Source organism: Zonotrichia leucophrys, chromosome 3 (genome assembly GCF_028769735.1).
Source record: "Zonotrichia leucophrys gambelii isolate GWCS_2022_RI chromosome 3, RI_Zleu_2.0, whole genome shotgun sequence".
In the NCBI taxonomy this organism is placed as follows: domain Eukaryota; kingdom Metazoa; phylum Chordata; class Aves; order Passeriformes; family Passerellidae; genus Zonotrichia; species Zonotrichia leucophrys.
In genome coordinates this window covers 56,258,100-56,276,815 of record NC_088172.1, presented here as the reverse complement: position 1 = coordinate 56,276,815, position 18,716 = coordinate 56,258,100, and the positions used below count along the sequence as shown (strand labels likewise).

General features: G+C 42.9%; 1 protein-coding gene and 1 long non-coding RNA gene across 2 annotated transcripts; one reads left to right on the top strand and one right to left on the bottom strand.

Moving 5' to 3' along the window:
- Window positions 1-3,439: 3,439 nt before the first annotated feature.
- LOC135445606 (uncharacterized) lies at window positions 3,440-10,858 on the top strand. The gene is made up of 4 exons (XR_010439560.1): window positions 3,440-3,563; window positions 5,446-5,577; window positions 10,078-10,198; window positions 10,802-10,858. It is a non-coding gene; the product is annotated as an uncharacterized LOC135445606 (long non-coding RNA).
- On the bottom strand, window positions 6,822-17,779 carry PERP (p53 apoptosis effector related to PMP22). The gene is made up of 3 exons (XM_064708338.1): window positions 17,364-17,779; window positions 10,084-10,227; window positions 6,822-9,460 (listed from the first exon to the last, which is right to left on the bottom strand). The coding sequence occupies exons 1-3, from the start codon at window positions 17,572-17,574 to the stop codon at window positions 9,225-9,227; spliced, it is 591 nt and encodes a 196-aa protein (XP_064564408.1). The 5' UTR covers window positions 17,575-17,779; the 3' UTR covers window positions 6,822-9,224.
- Between the last annotated feature and the right edge of the window lie 937 nt (window positions 17,780-18,716).

Genomic DNA, 18,716 nt, shown 5'->3' with positions numbered 1-18,716 from the left:
CCCCACCAGCTGCTGTGATTACACCTTTCCATCTTCTAAGGGATTTGCATTATGGCAGGAGAAAGCAGAGACGAGAGGGAACTGTTTGTACTACATGGTGGAGGTTTCTGAGAGTTGCCACCTGGAGGCTGTGAGCCTTTCTAGGTCTTCATTTAAAAATAAAATCATACCTTATTTTTTTTACCTTATTTATGAGTATTAAAGAAATTCCCATAGCTGTTATAAAGCTAAGGCAATGAAGAATGTCACTGTTGGCCCTTCCCCTTCTGGAGCATAGGTACAGAGGAACAGAAAACTATAGTATGATCTGGATATAGCCTTATGGGAGAACAAAAGCTGAATTGTGATTTGACTGAGGCTCAACTGACAAACCCTCCCAGAGTGTGGATCTGGCTGTACAAGCACTGCCTGGGGCCTGTCAGAGCCTGTCCGCAGCTGCCGGGAGTGCGAGGCAGGGATGAGCCATCACCTCTCTGTGCCCTGGGAGGACACCCAGCCAAGTGCAGGGCAGAGCTTCCTGTGTGTCGGCTCAGAAGCGATATTGCCGTGCTCCCCGCACTCTCCCTTTGAACTAACACGTGCTACAGCCTGATATTTTGCTAGAGCCCAATCATATTTACGTCTGGAAGCAGCTGCAGCCCTTAATCAAAGCTGGTTTGTGTGAAACACAGTTAAGCCCAGAGGATGCAAAGTATCCTTTGCTCCCATGGTGAATTTTGTCAGGTAGGGCTGCATCCAAGTACTGACCTCGTTTGCTCAAAGGAATTTGTTATGGTATTGCTGCTCTCATGGTGCAATGTGACAGCTATGAACTGTTTGTGAACGGCACAGCACTTTTCTGAATTAATACTCATGAATCAATAATGGCCTAAATAAAGGAAATTAATAATTTACATTGCACTGATACACTGTGCCTGAAAGGGTATTGAGCTTAAACCAAACTGGAACATCCACACCAATGAGCTGCAGCACAGTGAAGCAGTAACTCCTTGAGGAATTAGATTTGAAGAAGTAAATTTGACACCATGCCTTATCTCTATCAGATACCTTATTTGCCTGCTGGTAGATTAGCAGTGGTGTCGCTGCCTTATCTCTCATTCTGGCCAGCTGAAGCATCCTGCCAGCAGCTTTCCTGTGGCACAGACAGTCCAATATCCCTGTGGCTGTGAGAGATCCATCAGGGCTATCCAACAGGCCTCTGGGAGAGCAGGAGATATTTTTACTGTTTTGACCATTGAATTTGAATGTTGCTGAAAGCTACAGCCAACTATGAAGACACCTCAGCTTCTGGTTTGAGATGGAAATAAGGGACAATCTCATTGTTGTTTTTTTTTTTCCTGTAAAGTAAACTTTACAGAACAACCATTTCCATAGAATTGAATGTATCTTCCATTGTAGCCCACATTTGTGCTATCCACAGGTGCCAGGTAGGCACTTACTGAAGGATTTGTCATCAGTTTCTATTACAGCTCACCTGTGGATGGATGCATGCCGTCACAAATGTTAGCATTTGCAAGGTGATACCACAGAGAACATTATTATGTTGTGAAAGAAAGGTGAGTAGTGTTCAGTCACTACAAATGTTTCTGTGTCTTGCACACCTTTGTCACCCTTAAGCAACTCAGAATTACAAGCAATCTTCACATTCAGTAAAAGGGTAATTTGAGATATCTTGAACAGTAGAGAGGGACATACATCCAAAGGTAACAAAATTTTGTATCTATCTCACATAATTCTGATACTTTTATGGCAAACAGGGGAAAATGATTGGAAACTTTAAGTGAAGTGATAACTAGCCTTCACCATGCTTCATCTTTTACAATGTATAAGCTGTGTTTACATGAAAGCAAATGCTTGTTCTCCTTCTCCATTATCTGTGGATAGAACCTCCTGGTTAACACCAACATCATCTGTCAAAAATGAAGATGTATTATCAATGTTAAAACTTTTAGATTGTCGTGCACTTTCTTCACCTAAAAATATTGCTAATGAATCTTCATTATTACTTGAGGTAACCAGGTAAGCAGGAGGATATTGATAAAGCAAACAACTCTACAGCATTAGAGTTAGAAATAAAAATATGCCTTTTTCAGCCAAGACACAAATGGTTTTCTTGGGAGAAGAAGCTAACAAATTGCTGGCAGTGTATTTTCGTTCACCTTGGTCAGCTAAGCTGTGTAAATGACTGGATTGGCATAAACTGACTCGCTGTGGTGCATGATCGTGACTTTTGCAGCAAGCACATATTCATTCTCTTATAGTCAAACTGCTTATAAACAAGAAGTCCCCAGAGTTTGAATTTTAAAAGCTTTGCTAAAATTGTTTTATGATCTGTTCTCTTGTTTGCTGTCTTACATCTAACAAGTCACTCTGAGCATTTAAATTTCATAACTATTAGTACCATCTTTATTCATCTATTTTCAACCACAGGTCCTTTCCTTTTGCTGGTAATGCCAGTCTACTGTTTCCCTTTGGAAAGGGCTGCACTGCAGTTATTGTTACAGCCACAGCCCAAACAGTGATGCAACTCAGTCAGACAAATTGTACCTTGTGGTCACTCCCTGGGCAGTAAGGCAATAGTGTTCTCCATGTGACTAATATTTCATCCACAGCAAGGACAGGCAGAAAAAGACCTGTAGACATCATTGTAGAAATCATCACGTAGAAATACATTCTGAACAAGACCTGACTTTATATCTTTGCAAAATAAAAACACCCTTCTGCAGAAATGCACACAGTTGAGATCTTGCAGTTCTGCTACACCAACCCTTTCTGAGGAGCTCTCCTGAGGTGGCCAGGCACTGTGACTGCTCCATGATGCTTATGATGGCCTGGGGAATGGTGGGTGCTCAGTCCTGCTGCTGTGCACTCGGGAAAGCTTTCCTCTATCTGTCACACGCAGCACAGCAAAGCTCTGCCGATGTTGGATACTTCCTCTCTTCACCGACTGCTGAGCTCAGAGGAGAATTCCCACAGAGTTTTGTTAAGGTTTTAGCAAGAGGCATCCAAGACCAGCTTGCTGCAGGGCCTCTGAAGCCTGCCCCACATGCAGCACTGTGTGGTTCTTGTCAGTAAAGCAGGCTTGCCTGGACAGGACAAAGGCTTAGGCTTAAAAGGCCTTTCTTCCTCTCCTTAGCAAGGCTACATGTGCAAACCAACAAGTGCTAACACCTGAGATGCAAACATGGGGCAGCATCCAGGACTGTAATTTATGCGAGCAATTTGAGACTGTATTGGGAAAACAGAAATAAGGAGAACACAAGATTAGGAAAGTACAAAGACTCTGTGTGCCTGAGCATGGATTTAATTGTCAACTAGTTTTTGCTCAAGGACACGATAAGTTATAGGGTGAAACAAGGTTTAATCCCCTGGAATTTCCTACAGAGGCTCTGTAGAAGTTTAATCAGTTCAGTCAATTCCCCCTTCTCCAGGCAAAAGGCTGAAATCAAGGGTGTCCTGTAAACCAGCTAATCAGTGAGGAGCTGAGATGGCCTCTGGACACTTGTAACCATTGTGAGTGACTGTATTTTCCTTGAGTGGCTGTCAGGAGCACAAGCTCTCTGGTGAGTACACAGAATCATAGAATGAAAGAATCATAGCACATTGTGTACAGGGATTTTATGAACCCATGGGTAAGCAGTTGGAGTGGTACAGCACAGTCCTGTTCTGCATATGGGATAATTTTACTAAAGCTACTTTCTTTGGGCTCCAGAACTTCTCTGTGGCATAGGTAAGCTAACTAAATCCTTGTGCTGTTGTGGTGGATCATAACAATAACTCCTTGTAAAGCATAAAGCACAGTTGCCTTAGGAGAGGAATAAAATCAGCTTCACTTAGAGAATTCCCTGGTGCCACAGCCTTGCTACTTACAGTTCTCTGTCAAAGAAATGGCTTTTATCTGCTCTGCCTTATGGGTCAGCTGGGAATAGCTACTTGTTTAAACACTCTGAGATTTACAGATAGGACATGCATGCTAAGCATGTCTTAAGGGGTTTCAGCCAGCAAATTTTCACTTTGGGATTCTTCAGCCAAAAGAAGGATTTTGCTGAAACTAATGTGTTACATGGAAATGATGTCTTCAGTTTTAAATGTTTGATGTGAAATTGATTTGACAAGAGGGCTAAAATTAAAACAGAAGTATCCTAGCAACATTTTCAACTTATTGTCTTATTACCAAATGCCAATTATGATTTTCCCAGGTTTTGTTTTGTGCATTGTTTTGTATTTCTATTTCAAATCAGAAATTATTTTTCATGTATAAAAATTCACCTAAATTATTTTTTTCTGTATAAGTTCTGCTTATTTCGTGTTGTAAGGGTTTGCTTAAATCATCTCCAAAGAGAGCTTAAAAATAGGCTATTTCCTGAAAAGGGACTGTAATGGCCACTGGTCAGCTCCTGCTCCTGCCTCCATGTGTATTCAGGACTGTGACCATCAAACCAGCCTGCTTCAACCCATGATCATTTCCCAGGGCAGCACACTGTAGGACAGGACCTGCCTGGCTTTTATGTTCAGTTTCATCTGAATGCTCACTCCAGACCTTTCTGGGCCCTCTCAACCTCAGAGAACACTGATTTCCAAGGTATCAACTTGACTTTTAGCAAACTTTGATGCTTATAAATTATTCTATATTCGTGAAAACTCTGTGAAAAATAGCATATATTGTCTCCATTCCCATGAATAAACAAAAAGCAGCAGCCATACCAGCTCTCCTCACATTATTCAATCCTGCAAAGATGGACCTGTGAGGAATAGAATTTATTTCTATGTATTAATTATGTTACGTAATGCATAGTTGTTATCACAAATTATTATTTATCTTGTTTATAGCTGTAATATTTATATTATAAAGCTCCAGGCATTTCTGTGTGCTCTTCTACAGTCTTTATTATAAATACAGCCTTATTAAATTTGTGCATTCAAAAATCCCAATGAAAAAATCCTTTGGATTATTCTAACAATTCTCAAGTAATTTAAATGTAATTTGCATAGGCCAAATTTGAGGACATTGTATTTTTGCCTGGAATTTCTAGATGTCAAGCTTCATAGGCGGTGCAGCTTTGCACACACCTTAGGACACCAGGGAATTCCAGACAAAAGGCTGCTTACTGTACCACTGCAGACCTGCATCATGGAGTCATTGGAATTATCTCATAAATACACAGCACACATGCAGGACATGGGATCTGTGCATATAAACTGCTGCACCTGTGCAGTATCACTGGCATTTACCAGGTTCTGTGAACCCACTGCACATGGATTTCACTACTTCTGTACTGACGCCTGTTACAGGAATCAAATTTAGAAATTCAGCATCCCTATTTTTGACAAATGCCTCCTCCAGATTTGATTAAACTTTATTCTGGTTGTGAGTATCATGTCCCAAGTCCATTTAAAGACCTGTGCAATTTCACCTACTGGCACAGATTAACCTTTTTTTTTCAGGGTGCTGTTCCATATTGCCAGGAACCCCTGCTGCTCTGAGCTGTGGGACCAGTACTTCAGCTCTCAAATGTTGTGCATCTCCTGGAGCATTTTGGTTTCCATAGATATGTGCTCTTGGTTCATCATTAGTTTGTAAGTGCTCAATGATCTCAGCAACTGTCTTTGTTTGTGTGTGTGTGCAACATCTTCTCTTAATATGTGGTTGTTTTTGTTTCTGGAGTGCTTATCACCATAACAATCCTCCCCCCTCCCAAACGATCTGTTACTACACTCCCTTGATTTATGTATGCATTCTACATCCCAAAGCCTTTGTGTGCAGGATGTAAAGGTCAGGTGAATAATCTTTTAGAATTCTGTCTTGTCAATGGATTGTCTAAAAAATTAGTCACTTGTTACATCAGCTAAAAATACGAAATCCCAGCGGGGTGTGGCAGCTGTTTCCCATATCCATGAGATTTAAGCATTAATCATCCCATTCAGGTCAATTAGTCTTCCCTAGCACTCAGTCATGCACATTTTTGATTGCTCATAACTGCTCCTAGGACAAGGGCCAAGTGTGCTCAGATTCCCCTGAACTGCTCGCTCTTCTCACAAAGTGAATTAGAAGGAGCAACCCTGCAGCCTGAAGCTCACTCAGGTGATTTTAGTGAGCAAGGATTTAGGCTGCAGCTTAATACAGACTGGTAGATAAACAGGAGTACAAGTTTTCTTCCTGTTGAAAGAAAGGCATTATAGAAACCTTGCAATTTATCTTGAGAGCATTTAGGAAAATCTAAAAGAAACCAAAATATTTTTCCTATTTTTTTATTTAAAATTAGAAGTAATTAAAAATGGGAAGATGTGGAACCAAAACCCAAAAAGAAACACAGGGAAGGCACCAGAATCCAGGGTAGTAAATGAATTTTAAAATTAAGACATTTAGTGAAGAGGATAGATTAAAAAAAAAAAAAAGGGAAGAGCATCGATTAAAAAAAATAAAAAAAGGAGAATGATGAACCTGTTTTGCAGAAATCAGAAGCCACAGGCTGGTGTCAGACAGCAGTGACTGACTGATTTGCTCTCTTTAAAAAACGTCACTAGGACAGGGTTATAATATGGGCCATGCATAAACTGAGGTTAGAAGTGGGAAGGTTTCTAACCATGGGAGAAGTGCAGCCTTCCACTGAAAATAGCAGGCTAGTACACCACCTTTTTTCACTGTTTAAATTTCTTGATCATTGTAGGAAAGACACTTAGAACATTTTTGATAAAGAACAGGCTTCCCACACACGAGGCCTCCTGTAGACTGTTGTGTATTTAAAATGTTTAGAGTTCCCCCTTATCTGTGATGCACTTAAGAAGTTTTGGCTTAGGAAAGAACATTCTATACCTGGCACTTCAATGAAAGAACACTGACATGTTTTGCAGTGTATTCTGAAGCTTATTTGACTGGAAAATGAAGTTGCTGCCTCCTGGACATGAGGTCTTTAACTTCATTTTATTAACCTGACACTGGATATTCAAGTTAAGAGAAGAAAAGAATGGCTTATTTGTTTGATTTTATGAAATTAATCCATGAACCACAAACATCACCAAGTTTCTACAACTGTCAGTTAAAACATTTTTAATTAAGCCACCACATTCGAAACGAGTGTCACATACATTAATATCACTTGAAAGTAATTAATAACTTTTTGCAATGGCTTTCTGTGGAACATTGCAGTTGTGTAACATGCTGGTTATGCTTCTACCCCTCCCAGTACATTCAGAGCCAAGTTTATTTTACATTAGTCCTCTTCTGACAAGTTATGCCAATGCTTATAAAAAAAGCGTACAAAAGACTTAAATTATGCTAATCCTGATTACCATATAACCATACCATCTTCCCTGTCATTAGGAAAGGTGTCCATTTTCTTACACTTTCTTCTCTTTTTCAGCTTTAGTTGGGCAAGGGTTTTCCCCACTTGAGATTCTCTGCTGTCTTTTGAATTCACTAGAAGTAGGTACTATCATTTCTTATGATAAAATCTACACAGTATTCCCCACCAGCCAGTACTGTACAGAAAAGGGAAAAAAAATTTAAAAGGACATGTTTGTCACGGAACTCTCTTATTTGGCAAGAATCATAAATACAATTGATTGTATATGCTACAACTGAGCTCACAACACAATTCTGAAATCTGCAGACATTTATGCTCTGTAAAGTTATAAAATACAGGCCTAGAAGGGACCTTCAGGAATCACCTGGCCTCTCTAAATCAGGATCACATGCAATATATAGCATTATCAATTTGAAAAAGGTGTTACAAAATGGAAAGCTATACAACATATAATACAAGAAATACTGGGCATTGCAAAAGATCAGTTGTAAATTACTTTAGCTTTACAGTCTGTTGGTTAATGCTTTCTAAGTTCTATTTTGTACATGTGCATGAATACACATAGCCTCTCCTAAGTACCAGGTTTATGAGAGTAAGAAATAACACAGAGAAACATGCAGCATTTGCTTTCCTCCCCACCTATATCCTCCTCAGTCTGTCTTTGCTAAAGCTACTTCCCCCATAGCTGGAAGAGGAGTTCAAAAAATGAACTTCTTCCTTCTTCCCCAGCTGAACAAAGCCCTGACAAAGATTACAGACTGTAATTAAATCTGCTGTAAGATGCTGCAGGTCCATGACCAACACAGACATGGCTACACCTCGCTGGAATATTTATTTGGAACTGCTGGCTGCAGAAACACAAATGAGGAGCCAGCCAGATTACTCCAACACTGATGTCCGTATGAAGTTTACATACGTACATTGCTCACAGAACTGCCTCTCTATTTCTACCTGTTACCCCTACTCACTCACAAAGCAGCCTAAGTTTGCTAGACTCTGAGGTACCTACAGTGTTAGAAACCTTTAGAGGTTTTTAAACACCTTATGCTAAAATTTCCCTCCAAAGCACATTGATAATTGAAACACTAACTTTACAAAGGTGGACTAATAGAATAGTTTATGTTTCTGCTCAAAGATACTTTCTAAATCAGCATCCCTCATATACCATGTAAAAATGTATGTAGTTTAGCATCTGAATCCATTACAACACACATATGTGATTCCATCACAAGTCCTGCTGTGGCCACAAATCCACCAATGTTACATTAGCCACTCTTATGTTACACACGCCAGCTCCATGCTTTGGAGAAGACCTTGTCCAACAGCACCAATTGGTGGAAAATAAATTTTAATTTTATTTTCCCCTTAATTCAAATAGCTAGTAGTCAACAACAGCCCAGTAACAGGAATGAGAAGATTTTTAGGCAGCAGATGACTGTGATAGTATCACAGAAGTTTCTTTCTTGGGACTGACTTTGACAGAACAAAAAGCATTCATTGGAAGGCTGTGTTTTTTCCTAGCTCCATTCAAAGCAATTTTGTCAGAGGTGGAAAAAAAAAAACCTCACAGGACACACTAATGGGTTGTTTAAAATCCTTTCGTTTTCCTTTCTACACTTAAAACACTATCATCTATATTCATAAGAAAATATTTGAATAAAATAAGGATGACTCAATTAATTGGGAGGGGAAGGAGCAAGCAAACCACCCAAACTGAATTGACATGAAAATATGTAAACAATACTTTGGGAAAAAGCTATTTGGATTAAGATGCCAATGTTTTTCCTAATTTATTGCCAGCCACAGTAAGAAATACACTGGCAAAATAAGGTGAGTTTTTTTAGTCTCCTACAATCACACCAAATGTACATCAGAGGTGCTCCTGTGTTTTGACAGTTGACTGTACTTGGACTTAATCTTTCAATTTAAGTATGGTGCTCTCTCTGGGGAGGAGTAGTAATAGGTAGGCTTGATGTTTCCCAGGACTTCATCTTCCCAGTTGGGGAGGCAGCAGAAGAAGAAAGCACAACCTATTACAACAACAGTGCTGGCCCAGCCAAAACCATAGGCCCAGCTGAACATGTTATCTCCTGTCAGTGGAATGTCTTCTGTGAATTTCACTGGGTAAATGACCAAGCCAATGATCTGGAATGCAGCTAGAGAGAGAAAAGAAAGAAAACCAGGAGTAAGTTAGAGTGAACATATTACGGTTCCCATTAAGAAAAGGTACCTGGAGATAAGTGCATACTTAAGATATGTAAGGATTAGCTTCAGGCCTGCAATCAGATCTGCATTGTTACAGAGGTATGTGAGTTCTGTCCCAGGCAGATCCCTACGCCCATGTGGCTGCTGCAGCACCTCAGCTGCCATTGCCAGGTTGCTAAGGCACATACCTGCATGCCGTGAGCAGCCCTGTCCCACAGCCAGCACCGGCAACCCTGCCCAGCCAGTTACCTCCCACAGCCCTGCTCCTCCTCCTCCCATCAGAAAGGTGGGAAGCACCCACAGCTCTTAAGTCTTAGCATGTCACATGAAGGGTCAAAGGTGTTGGGCACCCCCATGAATTGCTTTTGGGAAAGTGAGAACTGACAAAGGCCACTGGAGCTTCCCTACCCATTGTGCTTTCAGAGCGCAACTCAGCCTTCCCTTGTTTCCCACGAAAATGAGTCATAAACCAGACAAAGACAGCTAATTTCATAAGGGAGGCTCCATCTAGCATGTTTTTCTGCTGATGCCCGTTTCACATCTAAAATAACCTTGTCTTTGTGCCCAGCCTTACCAACAACAAAGAGCAAGCCTCCAATTCCTCGCACAAAGTTGAAGCGGAGGATCTCGATGGAGAACGCGATGACTGCAAGGGCGAAACAGATGACCAGGATCACAAAGCCAACGAGGTATGTGGCAGCTGCTGCTCTCCCCCACCCTTGAAGAGAAAACAAGGAAGGTATTACACACAGCAGTACTCTCCTGTAGGTCATTGCAGCTCTTTGGGGTCCTTCATTCATTTTTTATTGAAATCCTTTACTGTAAGAAGCATGTCCTTGTGTCAGAGCAATGCTGAATGCCTGCAAAGCACACAGCTGCAGAGCAGGGGGCACCATCACTGCTGGAGCAGCACAGGACTCCCTGCCTAACCTGTCTTGCTGAAAAGGGAATAGAACGCAGCATACAAGAGAGATAATACCTTCAAACTCTGTATCTGTAAGACACCCACAGACATCTGAGCAGATAGGGCACACAACTGCTGACAATGTCCTTTATCACTACAGCTCCTGTTCGATATTCAAGTTTACAAAAGCACTTCCATGCACAGGGAAGATTGAAAGCCACAGGAGATAACTGCTGGGAAATAATTGTGCTGTCTGCATAACACTTCTGTTTGTTTATGACAAGAATAGGGCATGTGGAGCAAAATAAGCATGACCAAAAAGAAATATACCTGCAATAGCTGAAAAGATGACAAAAGAATGTTCTTGAAAATAAGTATCTATTCACAGGTAAAATGTAGCAGGTGGAGGAGAAACAGCAAAATCTGAGGTAAAAGTTGACGAATCCTCTTTGAATCATTACTTTGACATTTGCTGGAACAGGGTGTATCAAGCTACTTAGTTTCAAGCTACTGCATGCTGGCGAGGCTCAGGCATGAAGCAAGGGCTGTATTCCAAAGGAGCAGCCCCAGCATCCAGAACTCACCTGGCACAGGCAGGGCCAAGGCAACAGTGGCAGGAAAACCTCCTGGATAAACAGGAGGTTTATCCAGGATCACCAGCGATTCTGCTTTGGCAGTAACATGGCCTTGTGGAAAGGCCTCACACACCTTGTCCTCTTCAGAAACCAAGCAATTTAGGTGAGCCCAGTGCAAACAACTACAAGCAAAAGTGTTCCTGCCCTGGAGGCAGGATACCTGCCCACAGGGGCCAAACCATACTGGCTAGTGCTTTGTTTTCCAGTCAGCTGTCATCACAGTTCAATTCCCACATCTACATATTGTGGGTTTCTACTTTCACACACTCAGAGAGAGGTAGGGCCGGATCCTGAGCTCCCTCTAATGTAAGAATAAAGAGGCCAGTGAGATCTAGGTCAGAACATGAAAAAAAAAAAATCTCTTTCATCATAGCTGTCCATTCCAACACAGTTGAAGTGACTTTGGAGATGTCCTGCTTTTAATGTAGTCTCCATTTTTTCTCTGCAATTTTCTATCTGAAAGCAAAGCATTGTTTTACAGCTATTTTAATTAGATCTGTTTGAACTGGTTTCTTTATTTCTAACCCAACAGCAAATGTAAAATACAGCAGTAAAATACATCAACCAAATCTCTGCCAAAACTTCTAACCAGCACCACTGCTACCTGAAGACAAAAAAAAAATGGACACAGAAAAGATAAGGAAAAGTCTTTCTTTCCCCTTTCCCTTCCTGGAGCTACTCAAGACAGTAAAAACTTCTCAAATTTCTTCTTCAACTAGTTGTGCATGTCTCATACCCCTTTCCTGAGGGAATGCTGAGGAGAAGTGGGGAGGAGACTGATGATGTCTGGAGGGTAGAGCTACGTCAGTGGTTTGATAAAATCTTTTCACACAAAATATTCTCTGCCATATCTAACACAGGTATTGAATCATTGTCTCCACAATAGGATTTCTTTAGTGATAAATAATATAAAGGGATATGTAACCATTACACACAGCCAGCTCAGGAAAACCCATTCAGACTAGATGATTTAGACAAGGTTTTATCAATATTTGCCTTACTAAGAAAAAAAAAAAAAAAAAAAAGCACAAGAAGGAACACCAAGTTACCATAGCATATTCCCTTTCAGATGCATTATTTATGCTGACAAGATGTAGGAGGACAAATCTGGCATCTGTTTGATAAAATTTAAGTTGTAAACTCAAATACACCTGCACGTTACACACCTTGAGGTTTAGAGCAACACAAACACAGCTGGAGGAGTACAAGGCAGAATGCCCACAGTGCTCTCTCTGCCATTTTCATATCATCTGTTCTGTCTTTACAAGCATAATAAGCTTTTGGATACGGGTCAGCCCAGGCTCTGCTCACAGTGATTGATTTTCTTGGCTCTGGCAATAAGAAAATGACAACACATATAGCTGCAGGAGATATCTTGTCAGGAAGATTAATATCAAGCTCAGCTTTGCTTCAGGTCTTCAGAAACAAGGCAGCAGTAGGTAGCACCATCATGAAACTCAGTGAGTTTTGTGCTCATATGTGACAGAGCTCAGTAATGGTGACCCAGGACCTTCTGCTCTTTGTTCAGCAGGATTATCTTTTCCAACAGCTCTTTGCAGCAGGTTGATGCTGACAAGACCTGATAAGATTGAGTCATAGGGGCTGCCCACAGCACTAGATGGGTGTGCTCTGGGCTGGGTGAGTGTAGTCAGCCACTGAACCATCAGCCAGACACTTGATCCCCTGTGGGAATCACAGGACTTACACTTAATTTTTGAGATTTCTCTTACATTGTGTATATATATATAGGTCTCTTAATAAGTGACTGATGGGAGAGACTGGGGTGGGAGGGTGCACCTTTCCCAAGCATAGGGTGCAGCCCTGGGATTTTCCTTATCCACATGACCTGTTGCCACCCCCACCAGCAGGGAGAGTTTTCACCAGAGGGGCTGCTGCAGAGCCAAAACTGAAATTGCTGCTTTTCCATGAAGGATCTCCCTCATCCCCACACCAATCAAGTCAGGCTTTCCCAGCTCCTTTTCCTCCTAAAGGCTTCTGAGAGCTGACAGAGTCCCTACAGGCACCCAGCCCTCCTGTCTTTCTGAAAGATCCTCCCCCTACAACTTCCAGCTGCCAGGAGGGGAGAGGTGGAGGTTGACCCTCTCACTGTTTGCTGCCATGAGAGCTGGAGAGCCCTGCTCAAAGTCAGAGAATGACAGATTAGCCCCCTTTTCTATATGGTTTATGCTCAAAAGTACCTTGTAATCATAAGATATTTAGCCAGAATTTAAGCTTTTCCATAAAAATAGAAAATTCACAGACCCATTCATTTGTCAGAGAGAGTATTTCTTGTGCAAAATAAACATAAATATGATGTATGTTTATGAAATCAACCAAAAACACCACAGTGATTTGGAGCTGCATAAATAGAAAGGCAGAAGAATTGGAGAGCAGAAAAGCAGAGAAAATAGTTGGGGATATTAGTGTTTCCAGGTCAGCTTGGCCTCAAAGAATAGTCAAGTTCTTTGCATCTAATCAGCAGAAGAGTATTTATCTATTAGGTGGTGTTGAAAGAACATTTAAAAAACAACTGTTCAGAAGGTCTGTAATTATTACAAAGGCTTAAGAGTTTTATTACATAGCATTACATTACATTAATGATTACTATGGGAAGGAACTCAGCTGCAAATGTTATCATGCAAATAACTAGGAGGGGTCATGATTACTAAATGTTAATGATGAGCACCAGTAATATGATGAAATTAAAAGAAAGCAAGCAACAGTGCCTTAGCATTAAGTGTGTTTCCTGAGTTCATCTGGCCATGCCTCAGCCTCACCAGGGAGGAGGTGGAATCTCTACAGGCTAAGAAATTTAAATCTAGATTTCTCTTCAGAAATCAATAAAAGGGCTGTGAAAAGAGTCTAGCAGGAAGATGAACTGCTACAGGATTTGAACTAACAAGACTGTCATATTTGTTCATTCACTTCCAGGAGCTGAAGCTAGTTTGTTAGCTTGTGAATAAGTGGAAGCTTTTATCACAACCTGCAGAGACTGGCCATGTTTTTGCAATGTAGCTGTAATATTCTTGTGTATGTAAATGGCAGTAGCAGTCCTTGCTTGGCCTCAAGAGCCCATTACACAGAATGTCCAAAAATACTGGACTTTTTTGATGTCATAAAGGACAACACAAAGCAAAAGAGCAGTGTCAGCACTACTTTCTTGCTCAGGTAATGTGTGAACTTCCATGGTAGCATGACTGCTGAGACGAAGCTATGTGCATACCCACCATGAGCACAGAGGACCCCAGAATCCAAGGTTTGCTGGGAGGGCAGGTTGGAAATTAATACTGGGAATCACAATCTGTTTTGGCTTTAGGAGTGCAAGAAAAGCAATTACTAAACTACCAAAATATTAAATGCAAGTCTTCTAGTATAAACCTGGCTTCAGTTGAGACATGAGGAGAGGCACAATCCTACACATTTCCAGCTTTTAGTCTCTGAATTGTTAGCAGCAGAAGTGTGCCTGCTCAGGAGCCAGCAAAGTGCACTGGCAGCAACACCAGCCTCACATTTCACTGCAATTTACCAGGAAGTTGCAGTAAGTGTTTTCTGGGTGTAGGCAGGGACGCCAACTGCTACACCTTTCCCATCAGCATTTCCCAAGTGCCTGCACTTGCCTGACACTACACACGATGTTAGCTTGTCTTGAATGCATCCTGGTGTTTGTAAATCGGACAAAAGTGTGCCTGAAAAGAGGTGTATTGAAAAGGTAAGCACACACCTCACATTCCTCCTTTATTTACCTGGCCCCTCAGTGAAGTCTTCACATGCACTCAGTTTCACCAATAATCTGTGGTATCAAAGTCCATGCCTCTAGGAACATAGGTACAGTGGCACAGCTCCAGTGAAACATGATTCACAAAGGCTGGGCTCCTTTTTTTTTTTTTTTTCTGGCACTTACTAAGGATCCAGAAAAATGCTTCCCTTATTCTTTGTTGTCTGGTACATACCAAATGAATACCAATTGGCTCTTAGTGTTAAGAAGGAGTTAACCTAATGAGGTTACCTTTACTGCATATATACACACCCATCTTTTACAGTGTTAATTCAAAGCAAGGTCACTGGGACCAGTCATTCAGAACCAGGAGGGTGCAGCCATCCATAAATATTGCTCCTAAACTTACAATCTCATCACTATAAAGACAATCATCCTTTCCAAGTTACACAGTGCAAATAATCTTTGTCATAGCTGATGGCTTGCTGATATGTTTTAAACACACAGTCAACAGTTAAATCCTGCAATGGTCCAGACTTAGTCATCTTGAGTCATATTCTAGTGCACTACAGCACTTCTGCTTTGCAACATTTTGATAAAACATAGACACTGCCAGCCAGGGCACTTCCCAGACACAAACCAGCACAGAACTCCAAACAAAATCCCTTCCCTGTCTCCCTGCCACATGACATCCCACTCTTCTTTTTCCCTTTCACTTTTGCCCTCTCATGTGGTATTTGCAAATGTTCATTAAGGAGCTATGCAGTTTAGGAGACACCTATTTGCAAATCTTTGTTTGTCTTTTCCTGCCCCTTTCCCCTCATTTAAAATAAGTGACTCGCCTCCTTTTTTTTCTACCTCTTCCTCATACACATGCCACAGGTCAATTAAGAATTTGTCTAATGGCAAAATCTGTTAATGGAGATCCACTCTGAAGTCTTCATTTCATCAGGAGAGGTGCAGGATGGTTAGTGCACAGCAATTATTGTATGCAAAACACAAGTTATGCATCTCAATTAGTTAACCTTTATTTTCCTGCTTCAGTGCTATAAATGCCTGCTAGGCATTTTTTCCTTTGTAAATGCCCTCACCTATTTTGAAAGTAATTGCATTAGCATAGAAGAAAAGAAAACAAAACAAATCAAACCTGAATTCATGTGTTACATCCTGTCTCTAGATGCAAATACTATTTGAGTAGACAGTGGCACTGATGTTATGAAAATTTGAGAACAGGCAAATTCATATAAATAAGCCAGGGATTTAAATAAGTTTTGGTTTAAATAAGCCAAGACATAAACAAGTGAAGTCGAGGATACTGTTCTTCTGTGTCAGCCTGTTAACAAGGAAAAAAGTGCAGAAAACTGCTTTTGTCCCACAGTGCTGAGGGCTGACGCAAAGCACACACCCATCAGTACTCAGGGACGTGTGAAGCCGTGTCACTACAGGAGAAAACAAATTCCAGTGGCTGTACTGTATTAGCACTTTTCCCCTGTGCAATGCAAATTTCAGCAACTCTGCACTAGCTTTCCTTCTCTGTCTGATGGGGGAGATGGATATTTTCATCTCACTAGCCAGATTTCTTCTACCTGCAGTAAGGCCCCAAGTCATCATCCAGCTGAGAAACAAAGCCACTTCTCTTACAGCGTACTCAGGACTTAGCTTGTGCATGAGTGCTGCAATGAAAAGCTTCTGGAAGTGAGTCTGCCGTGCTCAGGCAGCAAGGGATCTGCGCAGGGAAACAGTCCCAGCTCTCCCAGCTGAAACACACCCTTCCAGCCCCCCAGTCCCTAAAGAACCCTCATCCAAGATCTTAAGGCGGGTCTGCTTATTTGTCCAGAAATATTTTGTTTGAGGGAAAAGCAGATGTAATCAGACCCACGTGTCCTAGCAATAAAACAAAAAGTCCCCCAAAAGACCTAGAAACTGAGAGTGTGCAGTAAGAATGTTACAGTGGGGATGCCAGATACAGAAGCAGCTAAACAAGTTAAAACAGAGGCACACTTAGCCCTGATTTAGGCCCCAGTGCAACAGAGAGGTACAAAGGAAAGAGCATTTTTTCTTCCTGCCTTCGAACCCACATCAGACCATTTTAAGCTGCGGGTCAGGAGGCATTTTAATAGCTGCACTCCCTTGGCCAGGAGGGTTAAATTAAGGTGCTCTCTTCCCCCAAAGCGTCGGGGAAATACCATTTCACTGCTGTCCAGGCGTGGTCCTGCATGGAGGTTTCCACACTGGCCGTCTGACCAGGGAATCCCGCGGCACAGGGAGGGAGCAGCCAGGTAAGGCTCTGGCACCTCAGCCCGATGAGAGCTCAGGGGCAGCAAACACACAGACTTGGAGCCAGCTGCTATCTTACTTTGGTTGTAAAATAACTTGAGAAAAACCCAAAGTATCAACACCCCGGCTTCTCAGTGTTGTACGGATTAAAAAAAAAAAAAAAAAAGTCGCTCGGGAGTAGTCTAGCCCTGTGTTTCGGTACTGGTTTAAGCCCCGAAACAGCATGGGTACTCCATTCCAGAAAGCAGCCGCTCCCCAGCAGAGTTAGGGAGGTCGGTAGCCTGGCACCGCTGCCCCGGTTCCGCGGCGGGCCCCTCACTCACCGTAGTCCATCAGGGACTCGCAGTTCCAGTTGAGGTCCTCCTCGCCCCGCGTGCAGCTCTCCCACAGCGACGCTTGCTGCACGTAGGGCTCCGACTCGGACTCCAGCCAGCCGCGGCCCGCCAGGGCTATGATGCCCATGATGATGGCCAGGCCCAGCAGCAGGGGCAGGAGCCACCTGCACCTCCAGCAGGCGAGGCCGCACACCACCATCGTGCCCGGCCGGCGGCGCGCCCAGCGAGCCCGGGCGTCGCGGGTGTGGTGCGGCGGGGACGCTCCGCCGGGACGGGAGACTGCGAGCGGGCCGGTCCGAGCGGGGTTTTAAGGCGCCGGGGAGGAGGGAGTTCCACCCACATTCCTCTGACTAAGCCTGCCGCCGCCGGCAGCCCCGACCGGTGGGGCCGGCGGAGAGCGCGGAGGGAGCGAGGCCCAGCCCGCTCCGCTCAGCCCGGCCCGGCCCCGCTCGGCCCCGGGCCCTCGCTCGGCCCGACCGGGCTCAGCCTCGCACTTCTCCTCCCGCTGTCCGCCACCCTCCCGCACCCGCTGCCGCTCCGCCGTCGTGGCACAGACACCGCAAAAAACGCAACCGCAGCGAAAAACCTTGCGGTTCTCGGGGTTCCACCAGCCCTGCCTTCCTCGTGGGCGCTGGAGATCATCGTCCTCCTCTCTGATAGACCGACCAGCATTGCCCAACACTGATAATACTGATGGTGTTAGCCACTGCAGGTACCAAAAGCTAGCAAAAAGTTGCCTTTGCGGTTGACAAATAAAAGAGACACCTTAAAGAAAGGTGTCATTTGAGGATGAGAATATGACATTATTAACTAGGAAACCATAATTTGTTTCACGTCACACTCAGCATTAAACAAATGCATGTTTCCTAATGGCCATCTAATGAGTGTTTCACTGCACTTGTGCTCTGGCTTCCAAGCAGTCTGTTCTGGGCACTGAACAGAGCCCAGCAGTGGTACTCAGGACCCATGGGCCCTGATCCTTTCCCATTCCATGTGTGGAAATGCACTGCAAGATGCCAGATGACCAAAATGAATGTTTACCCATCACATGGCATAAATGGACACCCACCATTTTGGTCATAGGAGAAGCACTTCTCCACAATAAGGTATCTACATATCCCATCGTGTCACTCCATTGCCCAGCATCAAATCAAGCTCATTGTCTGAGCAGACACATGCCCATGACAGGACTAGAGAAATGTGTGTTTTGGGCACACAACTCACACATATTTGATTGAGTCCTGGAGCAGCTTCCAGGCCTCACCAAAGACATTAGGAAGACAAATCTCTGAGATGTGAAGGACTGAAAATAATAGCGGGTGAGGGGGATTACATGTGCTT

Bases quoted from the DNA above. Each gene is read 5' to 3' on its own strand.
- PERP (XM_064708338.1), bottom strand. From the start codon at position 17,574: ATGGTGGTGTGCGGCCTCGCCTGCTGGAGGTGCAGGTGGCTCCTGCCC. The intron at 10,228-17,363 runs GTGAGTGAGGGG...TTTCTCTTCAAG, and splicing joins CGAGTCCCTGATGGACTACG to GGTGGGGGAGAGCAGCAGCT. The intron at 9,461-10,083 runs GTAAGGCTGGGC...TTCTCTCTCTAG, and splicing joins AGGCTTGCTCTTTGTTGTTG to CTGCATTCCAGATCATTGGC.